The 26,438-nt window shown below is 55.4% G+C and overlaps 1 protein-coding gene across 2 annotated transcripts in view; it reads right to left on the bottom strand.

The window, feature by feature from the left end:
- Positions 1 to 25,694, bottom strand: part of BCAS4 (breast carcinoma amplified sequence 4) — a 43,381-nt gene extending 17,687 nt beyond the window's left edge. Inside the window, exons 1-4 of one of the 2 annotated variants that reach the window (XM_004586091.3) lie at positions 25,449 to 25,688; positions 14,887 to 14,958; positions 8,216 to 8,317; positions 1,316 to 1,450 (exon numbers count right to left, since the gene is read on the bottom strand). In XM_004586091.3, the coding sequence (XP_004586148.1) occupies positions 1,316 to 1,450; positions 8,216 to 8,317; positions 14,887 to 14,958; positions 25,449 to 25,628 (489 nt within the window). In that variant the 5' untranslated portion in view covers positions 25,629 to 25,688. Of the gene's footprint in view, positions 1 to 1,315; positions 1,451 to 8,215; positions 8,318 to 14,886; positions 14,959 to 25,448 lie in introns of both variants that reach the window. The other variant, XM_058679666.1, reaches the window with a different exon arrangement.
- Between the last annotated feature and the right edge of the window lie 744 nt (positions 25,695 to 26,438).

A 26,438-nucleotide genomic window follows, 5' to 3' on the forward strand; every position in this document is an offset into this window, starting at 1 on the left:
AGTGAGGGGATAATGAAGGAAATGGCTAGCAGCTTCATGGTTGTTGAATTTAGAGAACCCAGCTGCCTGCTCATGCACACCTGGGGCACATACACAGCTTGTGGCTCAAGTAACTGGCTCGCTGCCGCTCACATGAGCGACTTGGATTGAGTTCCTGGTTTTGGCCTGGCCCAACCCTAGCACCGTGGGCATGTATGTGGGGAGTGAAAAAGCAGGTAAGAGCTCTTGGTCTATCTGTGCTTCTCAAAAAAATATCTTTTTTTTTTTTAATTTAAATACAGAAAGGAAGGTGGAAAGAGTGAACTAGGAGAGGGGAAATCCCAGAAAACTTCTCATAGGATGTGGCATTAATTTGGGCTCTAGCGCATACCACCTAGTCCTCTCTGGCCTCAGGCCACTCACTCACCTGGAGGCAAGTGGCAGAGAGCAGCCAAGGAGGCAGGAGGTGTAAGCCACAAGGTAGCCAGGCGGTCAGGACCCGCATCCAGAGCACCCCATGTCTTAGGGAAAAAACATGTCACTCAGTGGACTCCCTAGGCTCCTGACACCCCATTTTCCACCCAGGACTAACACTGCTCCCCACTATACCAACTGCCAAGAAAAGCAAGGATGCCCCATGCACCATTGCCTGACCTGGTGCCAGCAACGCTAGGGACTCCATCGGGGAGCTGTGGAAGCAGAGCAGGCAGCAGAGACCGCAGGCACAGAGGCTGAGCTGGGGGCGGGCCAGGCTCCTGCCAAGGGCCGGCCAGGGCTCCCAGCCAGCGCTGCTAACCAGAGCAAATCCTTTCATGCCCCTGGGCCTCAGGCTCCTTGCTGCAAAAGGGGGTGATGACAAAAGGGGCTACCCCAGGAGACTACTGTGAACATTCAATGCAGGTACCAGCACTTTCAAGGGATCTAAAACAGGCCACTATTCCAGTCACCGTGCAGCTCACAGCCGGGACTCATTTCGACCAACATCTGGAATTGGATAATCAAGCACTTGGCCACGGCCCTGGCCATCGTCCTGAGGTGTGTAAGGACTGGTTAGGTGGCAGGCTGTTTCTGTGTTCACTGTGATAACCCCGAGGGACCATAGTCCTTGGGAAAACAGTAGGTGCTCAGTAAGTGTGGGGCAAGTCTGTTGGCGCAGGGCGAGCAGCAAGGCACAGGTGGGGGAGGTGATCTGGCCACCCCTGCTGGCTAGCAAGGAAGACAGCTCCCCCTGCAGACACACACCACAGCCCTGCCCTTCAGTCCCACTGCTCCCCAGACTGGGCTCTGGGGCACAGCCAGGAAGAGGCCCCCGCTGAGGGAGGTGCTGGTTACTCACATTCCTGAAGGAGGGGAGCCCCGTGGTGCCCAGCCACCTCCACAGGGCTTGCGGGAAGGCCCCGTGGTCCCGCTCGGCCTGCAGCACGTGGGCTTCCAGGAAGGCCACGTGGTGCCCCACCATCTTGACGAAGGCCTGCAAGAGACAGGACGTGAGGCTGCTGCGAGGGCTGGAGCACAGGCCACAGCCTGCCCCGCAGGCGCTCCTCCAGGCCCAGTGAAGCCTCATAGGAATGGTTCCATCCCCCGGGGGTGACCTGGCAGCACCCCTCTCCCCGCCCCCGCCCACTCATGTGTCCTCCCACTTCCCCACAGGCAGCCACCATCTTTCAGAAGAGGGCAATCAAAGCTCAGACAGGCTGAGTGACTTGCCCAGGGCCACACAGCCAGGAAGTGGCAGAAAGGGACTTCCAGGCACATCATTACAATTCAAAGCTCTCCTTATTGAAAGCAAGAGTTTTTAGAAATTGCCAGATCCGCAATTAAGTAAGTAAGCAAAGTAAGTTAAGCTTCTGTCTGCGGTGCCAGCATCCCATTGGGTGTTGGTTTGAGTCCCCACTGCTCCAGTTCTGATCCTAGTGAATGTCAGAAAGCAGCACAAGACAGTCCAAGTCCTTGGGCCCCTGCACCCACTTGGGAGACTGGAAGAAGCTCTAGGTCCCTAGCTTCAGACCAGCCCAGCTCTGGCTGCTGTGCCCATTTGGACAGTGAACCAGCAGATAGAAGAGCTCTCTCTTGAGCTCTCTCTCTGTAACTTTGCCTTTCCAATAAAACAAAACAAAAATTACTTAAAGTTGTCCAAAGGCTCACTTTCCATACTTGCTGACTATCAGAACTCAAAGCTCCGAGGGCCAGGCAGGAAACGGCCGCTCAGCCAGCACTCGGGCAGACAGCAATGCTGGCTCCAGACCCCGGGGGCTGCCCAGGCTCCAGACCGGAGCCCGCACGTCTGGCTGAGAATCCAGGCCCTACCACATGCCAGTGTGTGTCTTTGGAAAGCCACTTTCTACAGGCCTTATTTTTTTTTAATCTGTACTATGGGGATGCCAGCGCCCAACATGCTAAGCAAATGCAGTGTTTAGCACTTAACAGGAACTCATTAGACTGGCCATTATCAGTCACTCAAATTTTATGAAAACAACAAAAAAAAAATCCCTCCTGCTCTTTTGTTAAAATCAGCGTTCACAATAAATCCACATTACCACAACAGAACCCCATGCAAGCCCAGGGCAATGCTGCAAAGCCACGGGCGGCCCCTGGTGGGTACCTTCTCTCCCCACACTCTGTGCTCTGTACAACACAGCTGAGGCCACTGCCAGAGGCCACGTGGTGCCACCTCAGATGGGTACTACTCGGGGAGCCAACCCACTAGCAATACAAGCAGATCACTTTCTTGTGCAAAGACCAGAAGGAGCAGAGCAGGTACTGCCACTCCTGAGGAGGCCCTCCCTCCAACGGAACCACCCCACCCATGTCCTGGTCCCGAGGTCTACTGCTAGCCTGCCCTGCACGTGACTTTTGCCTCCTGTGCTCTCCTGCGGCCACCGGAAAGCACCCGACCTCACTCAACACAGAGCCTTTGTGTCCGTTCTCTGGAAGCTTCCAGAAGCCTCGTTGGTTCTCAATGGGGTGGCCAGGCTTGTTTTTCAGACCCTAGGGACAACTGTCTCCTAAGATGCCTCCTCTGCTTGCTGCTCTGCACACAACTGTGGCACCCCCAGTTCCCTCATCTCCACAGCCTTGCTGCATCCGAGACCCAGCATGGTTCACAGGCCAAGGCCAAACCCGCCAGGTGGAAGTATTCCCTCTGGTGGCTGCACGCATGAGCACACAGATGGACAGGTGAATGAGGCAATGAGGGAATGAGTGATTGCATCTTTGGCAAAAAGACACGGACTGGACCTAACATGGCGGGATGTACTGTGCTGTGGCTCCTCTGGGCTTGCTGGCAGTGGAAGGGCTGTTAACCTGACATGTGCGTGAAGTGGAGGCATGTATGTGCATGTGTGTTGGAGACAGCGGCAGGACACATGTCCTGGAAAACTGCTTGAGACCAGGCCTCAGGCTCCCAAGAACAGCAGCCCAGCCTAGCCTGAACATCTGGTTGAGAAAGAAATGAAGGCCTACACTCCCCTTCCTCCAGCCAATTTCAATTTTACACCCGCTGCATGAAGAACCACATGGTGGAGAGTGTCAGGCCACAAGCGGTACATGACCATCACATCTGAGGCAGCCCCCCGACACCTGCCAGCCTTGGCAGCCCGCCAAGCTGCAGCCAGGAACGGCCAACACCCAGCCAGACCTACAGTCCCAACACTGGGCCAGGCAGCAAGAGGGCAGCCAGCTCAACTTAGTCACCCTGAGGCTGGGCCAGAGGTGGGGAGAATGCATCGATCCACAATCAGCTAGCAGAGGATCCCCCACCCTCCTGTCTGGAGGCACATCTGCAAGTCCTGGGAACTTGACCCTCCTCTGCCCAAAGCCCCCGGGGTGCTGAGTAGGGACTGTCCAGACGGGAGGCTGACATTGCCCCAGATCTCCCCTTCCTCCCCTGGTTACTGTGGGTATAATTCCCTCTCAGTTCTGCTTCACTGGCCTTCTCTGAACCTTAGGCCCTGCCTTGAGGGGGGCTGAAGTGAGGGATTGGGTAGGAAGTGCCAAGTGCCCAGCCCAGGGAAGACTCAGTCCCAGTAGGCTGTGTTAGCAGAACAGATGGCCAGCTTGGCTCGGGTCTGGAAGGGCAGATAGCCTTCCTGTCTGTGGTGTCGTCCCCACTGCCTCGCTGTGAGGTCAAGGGAGGGAAACCTGCTCTGCTGGTGGGGCTTGGGGGTGGGGCTCATGGGAGCTGATGAGTAGTCTAAATGCGGGGGTGGAGGGTTAACGGGCTGTAGAGGAAGAAGGAGGGGTGGAGTTTGGCAAAGTGGTTAAGTGGTTCATATCCCACATCAAAGTGCCTACTTTGATTTCCTGCTCCCATGCTTCTCACTATCTTCCTGCTGACACACCTAGGAGGTAGCAGGAGATGACTCAAGTACTTGGTCCCTAACTTCCACTTGGAGACCCAGACTGAGTTCCTGGCTCCTGATTTCACCCCAGCTCTTTGGGCATTTAGAGGGTGAACCTTCAAACACAAGATCTTTCTCTCCACCTCCTTCACATCGCCACGTGATATACAGTGCAGACCTGGGACTGCCCCAGTCAGAAGGCCACTAGCAGGCACAGGCCTGTGGACTCGGCAGCGAGCTCAGTAAGCCTCTTTTCTAGATAGTCACCCAAATTCAGAGATTTCATTGTATGAACGCAAACTGGTGGTTTCCCATCCCCCATCTGTCTGTGTGCCATGGATACAGTCCCCTGGGCCCCAGCTGGCAAGTGGACCTGTGCCCATGCCTCTGGAGAGCTTCTGCCTCTCTCGCTCACACACGATGACAGCTGTAACCACAGCGTGGCCTTGCTGTACACCTGCAACACCCAGCTGCTGGCCTAATCCCTGGCTTGCTGAAATCTTGTCACAGCTCTGCGAGAGACAATGTCACTGTCCTGGACTCACAGGGCAAGTGGGTCACAAAGGGGCAGTGCCAAGCCCCTGCTGCCTGGCTCTGAAATCCACCTGATCAGGTACAATGCAACATTCCCATTGGGTTCCAAAGTTTCAGTGAGTTCACAGACCATAGCAGGTCCAAATTATATAAGCATCCACTCCAAACTCATGACTTCTTTGATTTAATATCACTTCCCCCTTTCAAAAGGAGACCCAAGTAAATTGCCTGTTCTAGAGAAAGCAATTGCAGAGGCTGAAAGGTAATATCAGGCACCAGTGCTGTGGTACAGCAGGTTAAGCAACTGCCCACAATGCCAGCACCCTTAATGGGTGCTGGTTTGAGTCCCAGCTGCTCCACTTCAAGCCCACCTCCCTGCTAATGCACCTAGGAAAGCAGTGGGAGATGGCCAAGTGCATGAACCCCTGTACCCACACGGGAGATCCAGGAGGTTTTCCAGGCTGCTGGCTCCAGCCTGGTCTAGAAGTGACCCAGCAGATGGAAGATCAATCTCTCCGCGCCTCACCCTGCAATTCTTTTAAATAAACAAACCTTAAAATTTTTTTTAAAGATTTTTTTATTTGTATTGGAAATGCAGATATACAGAGAGGAGGACAGACAAAGATCTTCCATCTGTTGATTCACTCCCTAAGTGAGCCTGCAACGGCCGGTGCTGAGCTGATCTGAAACCCAGGAGCCAGGAGCTTCTTCCGGATCTCCCACATGGGTGTAGGGTTCCAAGGCTTTGGGCCATCCTCCACTGCTTTCCCAGGCCACAAGCAGGGAGCTGCATGGCAAGCGGGGTCGCTGGGACACAAACAGGCAGCCATATGGGATCCTGGTACATACAAGGCAGGGACTTTAGCTGCTAGACTATTGTGCTGAGCCCCAAATATATATATATATATATATATATATATATATATATATGTTTAAAGGTTAAGTGTCAATCTCCATGCTGCTAAGAGTCTAGAACAGACTGAGGACTATGGCAGCTTGGAGGTTCATGGCTGACAAAGGGACAGTCATGGTTCCAGCTGCTCCAAAGGATACACTTTATAAACAAGGAAGTGGGGCCTGACACAACAGCCAAATCCTCATCTTGCATCTCTTGGGATCCTATACGGACACCAATTCGTGTCCCGACTGCTCCACTTCTCATCCAGCTCCCTGCTTATGGCCTGGGAAAGCAGTGGAGGATGACCCAAAGCCTTGGGACTCTGCAGTCATGTGTGGGAAATGTGCAAGAAGCTCCTGGCTCCTGGGTTCAGATCAGCTTAGCTCTGGCTGCTGCAGCCACCTGGGGAATGAATCAGTGGATTTAAGATCTTTGTCTCTCCTTCTCTTTATAGATCTGCCTTTCCAATAAAATATAAATAAATATTTGGGCCCAGCACAATGGCCTAGTGGCTAAAATCCTCACCTTGAACACGCCGGAATCCCACATGGGTGCCAGTTCTAATCCCGGCAACCCCACTTCCCATCTAGTTCCTTCCTGTGGCCTGGAAAAGCAGTGGAGGATGGCCCAAAGCCTTGGACCCTGTACCCGTGTGGGAGTCCTGGAAGAAGCTCCTGGCTCCAGGCTTTGGATTGGCACAGCTCTGGCCATTTTGGTTGGTCATTTGGGGAGTGAATCTTCCTCTGTCTCTCCTCTCTGTATATCTGCCTTTCCAACAAAAATGAATACATCTTTTTAAAAATAAATATTTTAAAAATGAAATAAACAACGGGATGCCCCCTGAACCATGAGGAATACATTCCAAGACCACCAATGGAAGCCTGAGACTGCAGCACTGAGCCCAGAGTGTCCTATGTGTTCTCCCGCCACACCAAAAGCGTAAGTGGCAATGCAGGACCAGGAGGTGGGGTAGATTTCACCATGACACTCAGGATGGTAGGAAGTTTAGAATTTACAGTGGGCACATGGTGCAGCAGGTACAAGGCCACTTTGGAATACCTGTGTCTTGCGTCAGGGCCTGGGGTTTGCATCTTGGCTCCTGTTACTGTGCACCCTGGGAGCAGAAAGGGTCGCTCTGCTACCATGTGGGAGGCACAGTCTGAGGTCTCGGCTACCAGCTTCAACCTAGCCCAGCCTGAGCTGTGTGGGCATGTGTGGGCATCTCCATCTGCCTCTCAAATAAATACAAGTAACATGACAATACTCTCAGGTTGTTTAGGTCTACAGTTTTCATACTTTTGGACCATGATTGAGTGCAGGTCCCTGAAGCGACACCATGGACAAGGGGCCACTGTAACCAAAGAGACAGCGGAGCAATACCTGCCACCCCAGGATGGGTTCCGGTATTCTCGGAACAGGGGGCCAGCTCCATCACTCCAGTTGGCACTGCAGCACATAGCCAAGGCTCCAGTCTCAGCTCTGACCTTGGGCTCCACACACACCCACAAGTGTCGGGGGCAGCATGCTAGGAATGGGGCTGGGGCAGCCTAGCAAGGCAGCACGGTGGCTGAACTTTCATCTTCCTCCCTCTCAAACACACGAGTGTGCGCAGCAGCATGCAAATGAGTTAGCTAATCCTAGAGCAAAGCCTTGTATTCCTGCCTTTCTCTGAGGACGAGAACATTAATTCTCTGCCAACTTGGTGCCACCCCACTCCTCTGCAGCCACGAAGTCCCCATTCCCTCACTGGGCAAGGTGTCAGGAGCCCAGGATCGGACCTGTGGGCCCGGCTTGACAACACTACCATGATGACCTTGAGCTCCTCCCCAGGGGGTTGGCCTGGCCACGTAGCAAGAACAGGCAGGGATGAGGCAAAGCAGCTATATACCTAATCCCAGCATGCAGGTAAGGAGGAGGTTGGGATACATCATCAACAGAGAAAGAAAGACAAGGAGATAGAGAATCTTCTATCTGTTCACTTTCCAAATGGCCACAATAGCCAGAGCTGGGCTAGGCCAAAACGAGGGCCTGAGCTCCATCTAGGTCTCACACATGGATGCCAGGAACCCACATATTTGAGCCCTCCCTCACTACTTTTTCCATACCACTAGCAGGAAGCTGGATGGGAAGTGGAGCAGCCAGGACTTGAACTGGAGGCCACATAGGAAGCAGGTGTCCCAGGTGGCAGCTTTATAAGCTATCCCACAATGCTAGCCCCAGAAGCTTTTTGAATTTTTTTAAGCTTTGAATTTGCATTTTTATGTAAAGTAGCCTGATTTCTAATTGTCAAAAGCAAATTCTGATTGGTCATCTTAAAGAAAAACAAACTTGATCCTGACCGCTTTTCCTCACCAGCCCCTCTCCTGGGCATAACACCCCATGCTGAAGTCCAGACCAGCATACTACGCAGAAGAGTGAGACTCAGATCAAGACCCCACCAGCCCCTGCCCAGCCCCGGGCGCACCTCTAGCCGGTCCACCTTGGCATAGATGCCGCGCAGTTCTGTCACTTTGGCCTTGAGTAGCGGGATATTTTCCTCCAGGATCTGCGACGTGTCATTCCTGATCTGCAGAGCACACAGCAGCTGGTCAGGCTCTGCACGGCATCCCCACATCCCCTCCAGACCCCAGGCCCTGCTGGCAGCCAAGACATCATGCGGCAGCCCAGTCAAGGACTGGTCAGGGGACAACCCGGGTCCCAGGCAGGGGTCTCAGGACCAGACGCACCCAAATATCACTCAGTGCACCATAACAAATCACTGTGGCCCTAAACACACAGCAGCACACACCCTAAACCTGAGAGCATTTTTCTAAACCCCTGAACGGTGGCAAGAACCACTTCCTTGAAGCAAAGCAGTGCTAAGGCCCCTTTTCTACTGCACTGGAATATTAACAAGTTGATAATTATCTTGAATGCTCATTAACGACGTTAATGAAAACCACAGCTCCCATGTGTCAAGTGCTTCCCACATGCAGGCACAGTGCCAAGCACAGCTCTGTACCGTCTCCCTGAACTGACTCTGCTTAGAAGACCCCTGACAGCGACCATGAATTCCACAAAGCAGTTCTGCCCCCTCAATGCCAGAATCAGACTGGGGTCACCCAAATCAGGACTCCTGGGGTCCATCAAAGCCAAAGGACCAGGCCTAATTCCTGTGTTTGTAAACACCGTGGGGGATACCTGCAAATGCTGGTCCAGTCTGCTGGCCAAGGCTCCAAGGCAACGTCAGGGTGGGGAGACCTTGGAGCCACAATTAGAGAGCCACCAGTGGGCACCCAGCAAGGGGATTTGAGACTCAAGCTCCACTCATCCTGAGCTGGGGCACTCTGAGCAAGTCACCACACCTCTCTGCGCCCCCTTCCCTATAATGGCGCAAGGCGGAGACACCCCTGTGCCCCGCACCCTGATGTCTCCCTTCCACCTAGATAGTGGCCAAGCCTAGGAGCTCATTTCTACCAAGGAGTTGGCCCAAGTGACAGGTGCTACCTCCAGGGACTGCCACTCCATCTCGGGCTGGCCCTCCCTGCCTGCTCCTCTTTCTCGCTCTCATGCCCTCGTGGCTGCAGGCTCTAACAAGGCAAGCTGGCATGCTGGGGCAAGGACTGAGGCAGCCAGCAGACCACAGCCAGTGAGGGCCTGGGGCCCTCGACCCATTTGCCCCGAGGAGATAATGTTGCTAAGCGAACCTTGCTCCAGCCAGGCCCAGTGATGACCACAGCCCCAACCCACCCACTGGGCCCCTCAACCCCCAGCACATACATACAAACATACATATACAACCACACAGGACACTACAACCACACAGAACATTTTCTGCTCCCAACACAAACATACATGCCACACCCCCTCTCCCTTACCAAGTCTCAGAACCCTCATCCTTATGAGCAGCGTGTGTAAACGCCTACTCCTGATATCCTTCCTCATACCTACCCATCTCCTTTGGCCACAGCTCTGCCTTCATCTCGGGGACACCTGGCTCCAAGTCCATTGCCCAACAAGGACTGGGTCAGACTGTCCCTGCACACAGCCACAGATGTACATTGCTGGGTCCACATGGTGAGACTAAATCTCCTACTAAAACATGCTGTATTCATTTATTGGTTCACTGTCTCCTCAGGCATATTAACAGGACAGCTCAGTTGCAAATGGAGCAGCAACTTGAACCCAGTGTGCTCATGTGGGATGCTGGTGCCAGCAGGTTCAGGGCAAGGACTTTAGCCGCTAAGCCACTGCACAGGGCCCGCAGCTCCACTTTCAATCCAGCTTTCCATCTATGGCCTGGGAAAGTATGGAAGATGGCCCAAGACCTTGGGCCCCTGCATACACATGGGAAACCCAGAGGAGACTCCTGGCCTGACCCAGTTCCAGCCTCTGCAGCCATTTGGGGAATATACCAGCAAATGGGAGACCTTTTTTATCATTTCTCCTCATTCTGCCTTTCCAATAAAATCAAACTTTTTGAAAAATTAGAGCACCTACTTTGGCAACACTGGGGCCTGATGGCTGGGCCCTGAGTTCCCCAGCTTCCCCAATCCCCACCACTCCCTAGCGTCTCACCCTGCCGCTTGCTCCTGCAGCATCTGCATTCAAGGCCTGCAGCAGGTCAAGTCCTCAGCATCCTCCCTTTCCTCCCTAGACTCCCCCTGGCAAGGTTTCTGCAAAACATCACCGAGAGCAGACAACGAACATGTGGCCAGCTCTGAACTCAGCACGGCAGGTGCAAATCCTTCCCTAAGAACGGGACAAGGCGGAGAGAACTGGGGGCTGATCTCAGTCACCTCCAGGGGCAAAAGAAAAGTGGTGGAGGGCAAGGTCCAGGGACCTCTCCCCTCATCGGAAGGAATCAGAACCAGCTGAATTTGTGGGCAGGGCAAGAAGCCCCACCTCAGCAGTGGTTTCTCCAGGGTGGTATGCAGCTGGCTCTGGGGCTGAGAGACCCCTGGGCCTTTCCCTTGGCCCCACCCCAGGAAACACTATGCTCAATGATGACCCAGTCACAGAGGGATCGGTCAGACTTTGTGTCCTGCCATGGGGGTCAGCTTAGCAGAGCTGGGATCACAGCCGGAGAGTAGGCGGTGGTGGATTCCAACTCAGGCTGGTATAAGGCCACCCAGGCCCGGCGCCATAGGCCCACAGATGCATTCTACTGGGTTCAGTGAGTGTTACACAAGCAAGCACGAGGCTGCAATCTCAGTTCTGGGCATTTCCCTTTGCAGCCGACAGTTCTGGCTCCTGATGGGAACTCAGACGACCTGGTGCCCTGAGCCCATGGTCAGGAGACAAACGGCTGCAGCTGGGGACAGCTGCCCCCCTCTGGTTAACCACAGCCCCCACCTTGCCCTAGAGTCTCCCCAACAGGCAGTCCATGGCCACCCGGAGCACCTTCCTCCTTACAGAGGGTTCTCAGGTAAAGGGATGAGGCATATGTGACCACGTCACACCCCAAGAAGAGGAAGGAGATGTCAGTGAGTAGGAGGAATCCTCCCTAGGGATACTAGGGATCCTGCAGACCCTTCCCCACCTCTCCCCTCATCTCCCCAGGGCTGCTCTTGGAGCCCAGGAGTCATCACGGTGATGAGGTCATCACAGAGCTCAGACGGCCATCCATGATGAGTCAAGGCCCCTAGGAAGGAGAGCCAAATGCACTTGACCCAATAACCTGCGCCAATGCCAAATGCAAGTGCTGGGCCCAGGCCAACAGGAAATCTTGTCTATGCTTGTGAGCGAAGCGAGCGTCTGCTCCCTGCTGACTGGGAGGTGGGTGAGGCCACTGCGACTTCTGAGGCACCAGAGGAGGTGCCCAGATGCCAGTGGGGCCCTGAGCCTTGCCAAGCTGGTGGTGTGGACAGCACGCCAGGTATTGCAGGACCGATGCTATCGGAGTGGCCATGTATTGGCCATCACAGACAGCAGGCAGCCATGCTCGGCATGTATTTTCAGCAGAGCGTAAACAACACGTGGTAACATTCCCAGGTCTTTCGGTGGACAGCGACCTGATGAAGAAGGCGTGTATGTTTCTATCCATGTTAACGGCCCCGTCCCAGCACATGGCCACCCTCCCAGAGCTAACTACCGTCTCATGTGCACTGCCATCAATTAACACCATCTTTTAAATTGTTGTTAATTAGCATGCTTGTTTGAAACACAGAGAGGAATCTTCCACCTGCTGGTTTACTCCCTACATGGTGGCAACATCAAAGACTGTGCCAGGCTGAAGCCAGGAGCCTGCAACTCAATTCAAATCTCCCATGCTGTAAGCAGGGACCCCAGTACTTGGGCCACATGATCTCCTGCTTCCTACAGCATGCACTAAGCAGGCACCAAGCTTGGGTTCCAACACAGGCACCCTGAGTGGGGGATGAGGCAGCTCAAGCTATGACTTAGCAGGTCACAATACTTACCCCTCTCTTCACCAATTCTGGGTGGACCCTGTGATTGCTTTGATCTGTATGTCAGAGGTGACACTGTGATTTCCCACAGCCACAGCCTGACCTCAAACCAATCATATGGACAGTCTATGTGCCAGTTATGCTAACGAGCCCAGGTACTGGACAGGAGAGTGCAGGAGCCCAAATCTGCACATCCCCACCCAGGGAGATGGCTCATGAGTCACCCAGGGCTGTCCCCTTGTGCCTGGCTCTATGCCACAAAGTCAGCCACGCTTTCACACCTCTAAGTCAGAGGGGAATCTGGTACAGCAAAGAATGACCAGGGCCACCGTCTCCTCGCTACAGAGGCAACAACAAAGGCTCCGAGAGGTGCTGCTGTGTACCCAGGGCCCCACGGTGGGAAGGACAGGCAGAGGGAGACACGGCATGAGGCATGGTGCACTGGGCTGGGGGTTAACAGCAGGGAGGTAGCCCAGAGTTGGCTTCCCTGGGGCCTAAATGCTTCTGCAGGTGGGTCTGGGACCCAGCAACAGTGGCCTGAAGGACAACGCTAATGCACCACAGAGGCACAAAGGAACCTCTTGCATTTTAAACAGGTTTAAAGAGGAAGGGAGGGGTGGGCTTCAGTCATAGCAATGAAGACCCAGGTGTCCTATGCAGGAGTGCCTGGTCTCCATGCGTGCTCCACCTGCCAGCCCCAGCTTCCCCAGCAGACCCCTAGATTCGGCAATGACCAGAGGCCTACATCGAGTTCCAGGATCCTGGCTTCAGCCCCAAGCCACTGGAGGCATTTGGGGAATGAACCAGAAGATAGGCACTCCCTGCCTCTCTCAAAAAAAAAAAAAAAAGGGAAGGAAACAAAGCTTAAATAAAAGCCAGAAGCAGGTGGCACGCTGGGGATGGTAAGCAGGCAGTATCCTGCAGCCACAGCACCCCAGGTGGCCGGGCACAGACATACCAAGCAAGCCAAGTCTCCCCAGCAGCAGCTCAGACGAAGACACACACACACTCACACACACGCCACAGAGGGCGCTGGCTCGGAGTACAGGCACAGGGACTGCGTCCTCTACACCTCTGGGGGCCAAGGCACATGCTCTGGGCCTGGGAGAGGAGCCCGTGTAAGTCTGACCTAGAAACGCTGCACTCCACCTACTGCAGCACAGAGCTCCTTGAGCCCCTCACTGTGCCTTTATTTGCCCCACTGTTAGAGAGGTCAAGAGCACGGAAACATCCTTGCTGAGAAAATACACAAGTTCACAGTGGCCTGGAGCAGGGGGCCATGATGGGGAGCTCATTTGCAGGCATTCCAGGGTCCCAGGGCTGGGGTCGAGGGAGAGGGCTTGCCAGAGGAAATGGGCACGAATCTGGCTCAAGGGGAGCCAGATTTTTTACTTTTCCAAGAGAATTCAGAAATCCATATTTTTTTTGCATGGAATTTAAACTATTTTTTTCCCCAGAAGTACCAAGTCTACACGTGGGCCTGGGCCACCTGCTGGTGACCCTAGCTTAGACTCTCTACAGAGGGATTAGTGTTATGGTGAAGCAGGTGAAGCCATCGCCAGGAATGCCAGCCCCCCCCTAGGGGCACCGATTCCTATTCCGGCTGCTCCATTTCCCACTGAGCTGCCTACTAACAGGTCTAGGTCAGCCTCTACTCCTCTGCAGGTGCGCCCAGCCACCCAGGCAGGGCTGAACACCTCTGCTAAACAACCCCGGGCCTAACAGCACACAGCCCCTACTCCCCAAACCCATCACCCCTGCACCTTGTGTCCTCATGTTGTGAGAAGGTGCCTGCGTGTGGTGACCAAGGTTGGGTCAGACAGGCCTGCCTGTGGCCTTCAGCACCAGCTCCCCAAAGGGAATGGCACACATGGCCCCTTGGGGACATCCCCGTCTTGTCCACTGCCATGCTCCAGAGGTCTCCAAGACCCACCAGTCTTGTGGGGACCCCATGGTGCTCGAGATATGAGGCTGATGTTCCTGTTGCTCCCCAAGGTGCTTGCCAACTCCACTCAGACTCTGGTGCGGGTTTTTGAGTCCCAAATCTACACCTGGGCTGGGGTGGGGGACCCAGCTGGCCAGAGGCATCCACTATGGGGAGAGGCAGAGCCTGGTCAGGACCCAGTGTTCCACCCCTTGGACCTCCACAGTCGCGTTGTTGTTAAGCCTTTGGGAAGCTTGGGCACTTCTACAAAGTTCCACGTGGAGTTGGTGAGAACCCTGGGGATACGGGATCTAGCTTGAGCTGTGTAGAAGAGAAGGTGTACTCCACCCACCTCCTCTCCAAGCCTAGGAAGCCTGACCCATCGCAGCAGGGCAGGAGGAAATACGGAGAAAGCAGAGGGACCCAGAAGGAGAACCGATGCCCACAGCAAGGCCCAGGCCCCAGGCTCTCCTAGGCCGCACAGGCCTAAAGCCACTTCCTGACCGGCTCCATGTTGCCAGGGCGCTGGCAGCGTAGAGCGAAGTTAAATATAGTCTCCCCACGGCCGGCTCCCGCGGCGGGCCCGAGGGCGCCACCTTGTGTCCGGCTCCCGGCTCCTCTCGGGAAGGACGGAGCCAAGATGGCCGCCCCAGGAAGCCTTGGGGTGGAGGGAGAGGGAGGGTCTGAGCGTGTGGCTGGCCTCCTGCCGCTGGCCGCTGCCCCATTCCTTCTGGTTGCTACATCACCACCAAAATGGCTTCCCCAGGAAAGCCCAGCTCAGGGCTGAAGTCTGGCTGGGGGGTGGGGGTGGGGGAACCTCACCATGTCGGCCAGGCTGCAGAACTCCTCCAGCCCCAGCAGCATCCCCTCGATGGTCTCCTCAACCTCCTTCGCCTGAAAAAGAGCCAGAAGCCTGGAGATTAGCAGGCGGTTTCCAGGGCGACAAAGTCCCTTCTTTGACTTAAGCAAACTAAGTCACAGGCTCATGCCTAGTTCTGTTCCAGCCTCCCTCTTTCCCAAACCTCCGAGGCCTCACGGAACAGCAGCCCTGTCACTCTTCAGAAAGATGGGAGCAGTGAACACAAACAGCAGTTACATGGGGACGCTCAGCCTCCTGGACGGCAGGTCATAAGTTCAGGGGGGCCAGAACTGGTCACACAGCGAGAAGAGGTAGCCAAGAAATGGGAGCTCACAGTCCCTGCTCAGCCCCCACACAGAAGAGCTAGCAGCTGCAGGCAGTGTAGAGGCCCACCATGGGCAGGGGCCACACAGTCAGGACGTACATGCAGTCACTGCTTGTGTTAACTTGAATTGCCCCCCAACCCCAGTCATGCAGAGGCCAGCAGGCACTGGGGAGTGGGCGCTCCTGAGGAGCCCAAGCCTTATATGAGCCGAGCATCCAATATCTTTCGTGCCTTGGCCAGTCCCCACACAGCCTGGGACTGGCCAGATCTTCCCACTTGTTCAAAAGCTAGGAATTCTCATTTTATGGAAAATGCTCCAACTTTCAAATATTGGCATACATTCAAGAAAAAAGCACCTTGAATGCTGCCTGGGCCAAGCCAAACACGAACGTGCGGAGGGCAGGCCGGCGTACTCCACCCTACTTTGTTCCTTTATGCAAAAATCAGTTTGAACTTCTCTTCGCCTGCAGCGTATGCTACTCTCATGACGTGTGAAAGATGGTGGCGGTGGTTTGAAGCAGGGAAAGTCACCCAGAATAGGAGTGCCTGGCTCCACCTTACACTGTGCACCTGCGGGTCCCGCCACCACCCACATGTCCCCACAAGAAAACCAACCACTGCACCAAACCCCAGCTCTGCGGTGTGAATAAAAATAGCTTGAGGGGCAAGAGGCAACACTCAGCTCCCTGGCCTGCCACTCACAGCTGGCCAGGCTATTCTGGGCCTTCACGGGAACCTCCCTAAGAAGGGGAAGTGAGGAGACCCTCCCCCACCCTCCAGAAAGTCGACTGGTCAAATGAAGGTCATTAGCACACCAGGAGATAAGGAGGGAATGGGAAGAGAGGGGAAGCTGAGATGGGTAGAAGGGGTGAGACTGGCAGGTGGAAGCTCCAGTGTGGAGTTCCTCCACCATGCTAGGGAAGGCAGGACCCTTGTAAGAGCCAGGCTAGCCCAGCCCCAGGAAGTGCGTCTACCTACATATACTGCCTGTCAATGGTTGCAGCCCATTGACAGCCACCTTGGGGTCCCCTCTGCCAGCCGTGACACCTGAGCCCAGTGTGTGGATTTGGGCATTATGGGTGGCCCTTGTGATGGGGCTTACCACACCACCTGGCAGGGCTGCAAAAAAAGTCAATGTGGCATGGTCAGCATGACCGAGGGTGGGCACACGACAGGCCAGTCCTCAAAGGGCTGCTCCAGGCACCCGTGTCACAAGAGGAGGAGTGTGAGTGTGCTGACCACAAAGGAGCTCACCTGGTTCCCAGCAAGAACCCTCCAGGAAAGGTGCTATCCACCCCTCCCCGGACAGGAGAGGGTCAGAGAGGATGAGTCACCTGCTGGGGGTCACACAGCTGACATGCAGAAGCCAGAACTGGACCCTGCTTGACTCGGGAGCGAGGGAAGAGAAAGGTGCCCCTTCCTGGCTGTTCTCAGCTGCGGTCTCCCCGACTCCAGCTGCACACTGCCTCAGGCAGTGGTGTCTAAATGCAGGAAGGAGCAGAGTTCGCCTTCTGGAGTTCAAGCCCCAGAGACTCCCAACCCACAAGAGTCAGCTCCCCAGCTGGTCCCCCAAGGCAGCGGCCACGGGCACAACGCCTTCCGCTGGCTCCTGGGATGGGATGGGGCCCAGCCGGGAGCCATACTCGGGGAGCAGACAACAGCGGGAGCAGGCATCTCGCCAACATGCATGACCTCTATCTCCTCTCATGGCCAGGGACTCCAGGCGGACAGGCACAGATACACACATGCACCTGCAGGGGTCCTGCTCAGGAGCAGCAGGCCTGCTCCACCTGAGGCAGGAAAAGCAGCCCCTCCTCTGGACGCAGGAAGCAGCGCTGCCAGCAGCGCTGGCTGGCGGGGGGCATAGCCAGGGAACAACGGTGAGGGACTGCTAAGAGCTTGGTCACACATGCGGGATCAGTAACAACCATGTCCCAGGAATGAAGTGCGGGACACTTCCCTTCCAGGCTCCCAAAGCAGAACAGAATTCCTGTCCCAGTCCCACACAGACCCTTGACCTTGAAGTGTGTCCTGGAAAGGGCTGATGGCTCTCTTCTATATTCACCCTAACCCTGAGTTCCACAAGAGTTTGGCAACAGAACTGACACTGAAGACGGGTGAGACCAGCACAGTGGTGTGTGTACATAGTGGCGCAATGCCTGTAATGCTGGCATCCCAATATGGACACTGTTTCAAGTCCCGGCTGCTCCACTTCTGATCCAGCTCTTTGCCGATACTCCTGGGAAAACAGTGGAGGATGGCCAAAAGCCTTGGGCCTCTGCACCCACATGGGAGACTTGGATGAAGCTTTTGGTTCCTGGTTTTCACTTGGCCAGCCCTAGCCGTTCCAGCCATTTGGGGATGAAGATATTTCTCTCTCCCTCTACTCTCAAATAAATAAAAATGAATATTTTTTTAGAGAAATTGAAACTAGGTGTGCCCTTAGCAACTCTGATGGTCCCACCTTGGCAGCAATCCTATGTGCCACCGTCAGCACAGGAAGAGGTATCCAGAGGTGTGGATTTCCGTACACCTGTGAATGCAGGAGACGCTGCACCGCCCAAACATCCAGAGAAACTGAGTTCAGCTACAGTTCAGACAATGAAGCTGTCTGGCTGTTAAACATATTCAGGCAGCTCCCTGCCCACCCCCACAAAGACATGGGCAATGCACATAGCACCATATAAAGGTGCATGATGCGGGCACGGGTGTGGAAAGAACTGTCTGGTCCTGGAAGTGGCACAAGCAACAAAGCGTGGCAGCCTGGCAGAGAGGAACAAGTGTGAGGATGGGGGAAAGCCACAGGCATTTGTCGCAGGCACATACTTTTAGGGGCTGGTGTTGTGGCATAGTGGGTAAAACCACCACCTGTAATGCCGATATTCTACTTGGACGGTGGTTCAAGTTCTGGCTGCTCTAGTTCCTCTCCAGCTCCCTGATAATGTCCTTGGAAAGCAGCAGCAGCGGATGACCCAAGTGCTTGGGCCTGTACCACCCGTGAGGAAGACCTGGATGAAGTTCCTGACTTTGACCTAGCCTGGCCTTGGCCACTGCAGTCATTTGAGGAGTGAACCAAGAGATGGAAGGTCTCGCTCACTGTCTCTCTGTAACTCTGCCTTGTAAATTAATAAAGCAACCTTACATATAAAAAAAATTTTAAACCAAAATTGGTTGAAAATGAAGCCAATTTCAACTGATTTCGAAAGCAAGTCAAACTCCCCTTCCAGCTGCTGTGGAGGAATGCATCCAAATCCAGGCATAAATCAGGAAGAACCGGGGCTCACTCGGGCCTTGGGTTCAGCGACTGAGCTCGGCAAACCAGAAACTGAAGTCCAAGATTGGCCTAGCATGTGGAGAGTGGACGCCAGGCCACACGAGATGGCCCTGGTGAGTGACTATTCCTGACTTCCAGCCCCAACTAGGCCCAGGGCGTGACTCTAAGGACAGGGCTGCCGCTCATGTCCAGTGCCGGGTGTGGCCCCTGCAACCCAGCACTTGCTCAGGGCACATCTGGGTGACAAATAAGTGAATGCTCAAATCCAGTGCTCCCACTGTTCACCAAGGCCTGTCCCTTCACCAAGCGTTCCCTGGGGACCATCACACCCAGCCCCTGAACCCCAGTGAAGTGCACAGACCCGGCCCGGGAAGAGGCACCACACACAGGTCAGGGTCCCCTCTCAGGCCCACCTCCCAGGAGTGCAGGGCCAGGCAGAGCCTCAGGCTTCCTGCACCTGTCCAGGGGCTTCCTCAGCTGAGGCACCATGAACAGATGGCGCAGCGGCAGTAGGACGGGCTGGGTCCCAACCTTCTGTGGCTGGAAGTGGGGCGTTCCCAGACAGTCCCTCGGACAGGTTCCACATCTTCTGATCCACACCTGGGACCCCAGCTAGGTCCAGGCAGAGTAGGTATGTGACCTCACACAGACTGGCCAGCACACTTGCTGGAAGTGCCTAGAGGTCCAGCTCCACCGGCCTGTACCACTCCCACCTGTCCAGCAGCCACTGGAGTGATTTCCCAACAGGCCTGCCCCACTGGTCACTCCCAGGCTCCAACCCCCACCCTGGAGAGCATTTCCTTATTTCTTTACTTTATATATATCTTTTAAGATTTTTTTATTGCAAAGTCAGATTTACAGAGAGACAGAGAGAAAGATCTTCCATCCACTGGTGCGCTCCCCAAGCGGCTACAATAGCTAGAGCTGAGCAGATTCAAAGCCAGGAGACAGTAGTCTCATCCGGGTCTGCCACACAGGTGCAGGGTCCCAAGGGTTTGGGCCATCCTCCACTGCTTTCCCAGGCCACAGGCAGGGAGCTGGAATGAAAGTGGAGCAACTGGGATACAAACCAGCGCCTATATGGGATCCTGGTGCATGCAAGGCGAAGACTTTAGTCAGTAGGCTATCACACCAGGCCCATACGTAAATATATATATATTTTAAATGTGTTTGAAAGAGGGAAAAGAAGAGGAAGAAGGGCAGAGAGAGACTTTTCCACATGTCCTAACAGCCTTGGCTGGTTCAAGTCAAAGGTCAAAGCCAAGAGGCAGGGACCCTCCCAGGGTGCATGGTGTCAGGACACTGGTATAGGAAGCTGAGCCGGGACTTGCAGCCTCCGACCTGATTGACTGCTGGAGCTCAGCCAATCCCCACGCCCCCAGAGGCGCCCCCAGAGGCACACCTGGACTCTGCAAGGAGGTGAAGCTCAAAGGGAAAAAAATCCCTTAGGCAGTGTTGTAATTGTAATTCATTAACCCACATCAAGGGATCTAGCTCCCGGCTTAGCGCTTACAGCACAGGAGGACAGTGGCAGATGGGCCAAGTACCTGGGCTCCTGCACACAATGGAGACCCAGAAGCAGCTCCATGTTCCTGCCTTGGGCCATGGTGGCCATTTGGGGAGTAAACAAAAGGATGGACAGTCTTCTTCTGTCTCTCCCTAATTCTGCCTTTCAAATAATTTTCTTTTTAATTCAATGCTGGGCCCAGCATAGTAGCCTAGTGAGTTCGTATCCCAGGCAGCCCTGTTTCCCATCAGGCTCTCTGCTTGTGGCCTGGGAAAGATGTCGAGGATGGCCCAAGGCCTTGGGACCCTGCACTCGTATGGGAGACCTGGAAGACGCTCCTGGCTCTTGATATCGGATCAGCTCAGCTCTGGCCATTGCAGCCACTTGGGGAGTAAATCAACAGACAGAAGATCTTCTCTGCATCTCCTATCTGTATATCTGACTTTGCAATAAAAATAAATAATTCCAAAACAAACACCTCAATGCTGCCACTGCACCTCATGGGTTGTTTCTGAGCTCCTGGGGTGAGAGCATTAAACAGAAGCCCCAGCCCTCCCTAGAGATGGGTCTGCTCACAGATGTGCATACATAGCATACATAGCAGGGGCACTTTACGGGGGAGGGGGGTGGGGGGGTGATCCACTCCCCACCAGCCTCCTGCCCTTTCCTCACAGCCTTCCCTGGCCCTAAGAGTTGCTGTCGCAGTGGCACCAGTGGTCCGCAGGTCAGCCAGCCTCACTGACGATTCTGGGATCATCCGCAGCCCGTGGGAGGCTCAGCTCCTTGGGCCTGATGATTTGACTGACCTGCATTCACAGCAAGGCCGTCCCAGGATAAAGGCACCAGGGCCACAAGGACACACACAGCTCACTTCCTTCACACAAAGCCTGCCCTCCTCCCAGCCGCAGCCTCCCTAGCCCTCACACCCCCGAAGGCTCTGGGCCTGGGAACCTGACCAGCTCTGTCCCTGGCCACCTTGCCCCCATGGTCCAGCACCACAGCTCTGACGCTGAGTCCAACCCTCTCCTTTCCCTGCTCACAGCCAGTTCACACCTCCTGCAGATTTGATCCAGGAACCTAGAATAGAACCCAAACTCCAGCTTGGGCCAAGCCAATCCCCTCTGCAGTCTCCTGCGCCCACTAAAGTGGTTATGTCCTCCCCAGCATCCTTCTTTGCATAGCTCACATGGCTCAGCTCATCCTCGCTGTGGAATTTGGGTCTGTCCTCAGTACCCCTGGGGCATGGGTTCTGGAGTGCCCCCCATGGCAGGCACCCAGATGCCTGGATGCTCGTAGAATGTTGCGTGATGCATGTTCCCTCCCAGAGGCCCTAAATCATCCCTAAATGCAGGTGCCATGTGGGCAGTTGCTACACTGCTGCTTGCAATTCCTGCAGGATTGGTATAGCACTGGATCATTTCAGGCTGGCTGGGGACTCCTTGGGTGTGAAGCCATGAGCCCCGAGGGTCTCGTCGCTACCCTGCTCCTCCCCACTCTGCTCATCTCCCCCCAGCACGACCCTAGGCCATCCACCTGCCCTGCCATGCGGAGCACTTAGCAGGACTGCCACAAAGACCGAACGAAAAGTCACCGAACGCAATGGGTGCCCTTTGAGACAGTATGAGCTACAGCAACAGTGCCCACCTGCACACATCGACCCATCTCCCAAACCTGAGAGCCTACAGGTGACAGTAGCCTACCGAAGGAGGGGAAGTGAGGTGCGCGCATGTGCCAGCTTTTCCACCGCAAGGCCAGGCTAGATGCTGCCGGACCTTCTGGCTTCCACAGAGAATCAACGTGCCTCTCATTTTTCTTGAAAATCAAGATCACCCTTGGCTAATCTGGATCTTTCCTTTTGTCCAGTTAGATGGTTTGGAGAAATAATTTCCCCCTTAAAGAAAGATTCATATTTGAAAAGCAGAATTACAGAGAGAGAGGAGAGAGAAATCTTCCATCCACTGGTCCGCTGCCCAACTGACCACAATGGCCATGGCTGGGCCGGACTCACAGTCAGGAGCTGCTTCTGGGCCTCCCACATGGGTGTTGAGGCCGAAGCACATGGGTCATCTTCTGCTGCATTCCCAGGCGCACTAGCAGGAAGCCAGACAGAAAGCGGAGCAGCCAGGATGCGAACCAAGGCCCATGTGGGATGCTGGCAATGCCAGCAGTAGCTTTACCCATTATGTCACAGCACCAGTCCCAAATTAATGCCCTTTCTTGTTAATCCTGACTGCAGAAAATCACAACTTCCAGCACCAGGGTGAAAGGTCACCATTACTAACTTCTATGTCAGTGAGACAACAGGGAAGACCGGGGACTGTGGCACATGGGGGCCCCAACCAGGGAACATGGACCGAATACTACCAGACCATTTCCTAAAGGCAAACAACAATCTCCCATCAACCCAAGAAAAGTCTGTTTTCAAAACCCAGCACAGACTTACGCAGCAGCCCGCAAACAGGAACTACGCAGGTGTTAGGAGGCAGCCCGAGACTTCCTGGGCATCATACTCCACTCACTCAAGACCAGACCTGGCCAGAGATGGCACCTATCCCTTCCTGTCCTAACAATCCCCCGCTGACTCCACCCTTGGGCCACACCTGCCACAGGTTCCAGCTCAAGAACCACCTGGGATTCTGGACAAGCTGGGTCAGGCCTTCCCTGTGTGTGGGCCTCCACAGCAAGCCACCCAGCCACATGGAGCATTTGAGTTCAGAACCCTCATAAGTCACAGGGCCTCAAGGGACACACATTGCAAGCTCACAAGGCAGCTTTTGGGGCCTACCCTAAAACTGCCCCCCAAAAGAGGAAGTGCAAGCAAGAGACAGAGTGGGGGAGGAAGGGAGAGAGAGTGAGTTGGGGAGACAGGCGCCAGAAGCTCATCTGCAGGCCCACAGCCCCTGCCGTGGGGAGGGAGGCCCCGTCCCCCTTCTGCCTGCCCTGCTACCCACATCTCCCATGCTCCCATTCTGCCAACAGCTTCTCTCTGCCCCCAGGGACACTGGCTCCTTCCCACCCCAGGGCCTTCACAAGCTCTGTTTCCTCTGCCTGGAGCCTTTGTCTCCTTTGCAGGCCACCTGTGACTCTGGCTCACCTGAAAATGTCATTGCCTCAGGGAAGTCCTCCTTGACCTCCTGGGTCTCCAGTGCTGCTGCCTCCCTGCAGCAGCACCCTGCTGCCAGCACACACACACGCTGGGTGCTGTGTAAACCCTGTGTGCATCCTGAAGGTTGTTCGCCATGAGGGCAAGGGACCTGTGTTGTACAGGAGGGACTCAACTGCAGAAGGAAGCAGGTGCCACCCCTAGGCTGGGCCTAGCCGCAGATTCCACAGCTCCATCAGAAAGCCAAAGCAGTGCTAGGAGATGGGGCCAGAGGGAAGGGCCTGCTGCAGCTCCTCTGCCCACATGGGCTGTGGACTGCCACTAATGAAATGGCAAGCAGCAGGGCCCGGCGGCGTGGCCTAGCGGCTAAAGTCCTCGCCTTGAAAGCCCCGGGATCCCATATGGGCGCCAGTTCTAATCCCGGCAGCTCCACTTCCCATCCAGCTCCCTGCTTGTGGCCTGGGAAAGCAGTCGAGGATGGCCCAATGCACTGGGACACTGCACCCGCGTGGGAGACCTGGAGGAGGTTCCTGGTTCCTGGCTTCGGATCGGCGAGCATCGGTCCGTTGCGGCTCACTTGGGGAGTGAATCATCGGACGGAAGATCTTCCTCTCTGTCTCTCCTCCTCTCTGTATATCTGACTTTGTAATAAAAATAAATCTTAAAAAAAAAAAAAAAGAAAAAGAAATGGCAAGCAGCGGTGTCAGTTTCTCCTGGTAAACAAACTCCAGCAGGTGCACTGTGTGGGTTTGTCTGTGTGTGCAGCTCCCAGGGGCTGGGGCCAGCTTCACAGCCAGGGTTCAAGAGAGCCCTGGGAACACAGAGCTAATCTCCACAGAGTCCCTAGAAGATGATCCCTGACCAAGACAGAGTGAAGCGCTGGGCACAGCCACAGCTCACAGCCTAGAGCAAAGCCGAGGAGGACCAACACACACTGGATGGCTCGGCATTGCAATTTCATCTAATGATCTGCGGAGCCATCTTGGATAGAATGTTTGGATAGCATGACATGAAATTCACCTGATCCTTTTCCACATGCTTCCTAAGCCACTTTAAATGACTCAAGCCAGGAGCTGGTGTGGTGGCCCAGCGGGTTGAGCCACCACCTGTGATACCATTAGCTCATAGGGGTGTGGGCTCAAGTTCTGGCTGCCCCACTTCGGATCCAACTTCCTTGCTAATGGCCTGGGAACAGCAGGGGAAGATGGTCCAAATGCTGGGACCCCTGCCACGTGGGGCCCAAGAGGGTATTCCAGGCTCCTGGCTATGGCCTGTCAGGCACGTTTGTGGCGTACTTTGCTTCTGTAGCACAGTTCTTACAGATGCCCAACAGTGCTGCTTCAAACCCCAGCCATCCTCCGCGGTTCCCACAGGCCGCCCTGCAAAGGGCCCCGCCAGTGGTCCCCCCTGCTTCCACTAAACCTGCAGACCTCACCATTTCTAATTCCAGAAAATTTTCATCATCAGGAAAAGCAGCCCCAGCCGCCAAGGGGGCCCTCACCACCCCTTGGCCGATGCTATCTGGTGCGGGGGTGGTGGTGGAGGAACAGAAAAGTTAGCCGGAGCGTCCCGTGGGGGTTCTTATCAACTCCAAGCTTCCGCTCTACGTCGCGGGAGAGCGAGGGCTCCCGAACGAGGAGCAGCCGGGAAGAGGCGGGAGGGACGCGGCTCTATTTCCTCACTCCCTCCACGCCTCCCCGCCCCGCTCTTGTGATAGAAAACGAAATCGTGCCGCCTTTCTGGCCCTCAAAGACACCTGTGAGTGAACGCCGGGAAGTAACTTATTCCACCGCAACCTCGCCAGATCGCCCGCAGCTGCAAGGGACCTGCTTGTCGTCAGGGCTACTTTCCTCGTGTGCGTTTAAAATAGCGCAGCCAGACGCGAGTTAGTCTCCTCCTAGCAACGAGAGCGGACCGCGGCCTTGGCGTTCCGACCCCGCGCAGCCGGTGCCTCGGGACCTGCTCACAGGAAAGGAGCCAAGGGCCCGCGCAGGGCCGGGGTGGCTCCCCTCCCCACTCCAGCCCCAGGCCCAGGTTGGCACCGAGCGGCAGATCCCAGCGCGCCGCGACCCAGCTTTCCGGCGGATGCGGAGGGGTAGGGGTGAGGGGTTGGCGAGTGAGGACGGAAGGTAGTCCGCGCTCCGCTAGGCGAGCGGCGGAGGGAGCAGGGGACCCGCCGCGTATCTCTGGGTGGCGCCCGCAGCCACCGCTCTGGAAAGGAGGGGATGCTTGGCGACCCCTCCGGTGTCCAGAGGATGCCCAACCTCGAGTCACCCCTCAACCCGGTTCTTCCATCTCCACAGCTGCGACCCCTACCTCTGCTCCGGGTTCAGGGGTCAGGAAGAGCGCGAGCTCGCGCGCCCCGCTGCGCACCGGCTCGAACGAGTCGGCGTCCAGGAGCAGCATCAGGAGGGATACGGGGTCCGGCCGACTGAGGCGGCCGGGGAGCACTAGCTTGCTCTGGGGCCTCGGAACCCCGCCCCTGGCCTGCTGCATGCCCCGCGGCCCGTCTGGCAGAGGCGGGGCAGGTGCGCACCGGGCCGTGGCCGCCGAGACTCCAGGAGCGCGGGACCAAATGAGCAGCACCACCCAGTGGCTCGCGGCTTGCATTGCGCTTCTCCGCGTACCACCTGGTCGACCCGATGTTCGCTCGCTCGTTTGCAGAGCGCTATTACCTGGGGCTCTTGGAAAAGTTGACAAATTCGAGCTAGACCCAGTCTCTGGGATTGAGCTCCGAAGGCCGCGGTGTTGCGTGGAAGCTCGCCGGGTGATCCCAACACACGACTCAGTCTGAGAACCCTAGGCTTAGACGGCTCCTTAAAAAAGAAAGCCCGACAAAACCGACGCCAGCCAGGGCCGCCCCTCATGCAACTTTTTAACGCCCGGAAGTCTCGCAAATCAGAGTCGCTGCAGGTGTGGTTCGGGTACCAGCGGCTTTTAATCACCAGGTGACAATGCGCATCCAGGATAGAGACCAGCTGCTCCTGGGGCCCCAGGCCCATCCTCCTCCAGCTACCTGCGTGTGCCAGGTGGGGAGTCCTGGGACTTGGGGAAGCCTGCTGTGCCCATTCCCCACTTCCTCCTCTGAGCAAGCAACTTTTAAAACAATGCTGCACCCTAATGGAATTCTTAGACCACTAAATTTGAATGCCCCTCATCCAAGAGCCCCCACCCACCCAACCCTACAGGAGAAAGAGGGGTGTATTCTGGCCCCCACTCCAGCAACGCCAGGAACCTAACAGGGTATAGGAAAGTTGTGTGTTCCTAAGATGTCTTCTATGTTTTTTTAAATAATATTTTTGGCAT

The sequence above is a fragment of the Ochotona princeps genome, chromosome 22, assembly GCF_030435755.1.
Source record: "Ochotona princeps isolate mOchPri1 chromosome 22, mOchPri1.hap1, whole genome shotgun sequence".
NCBI classification, from domain to species: Eukaryota; Metazoa; Chordata; class Mammalia; order Lagomorpha; family Ochotonidae; genus Ochotona; species Ochotona princeps.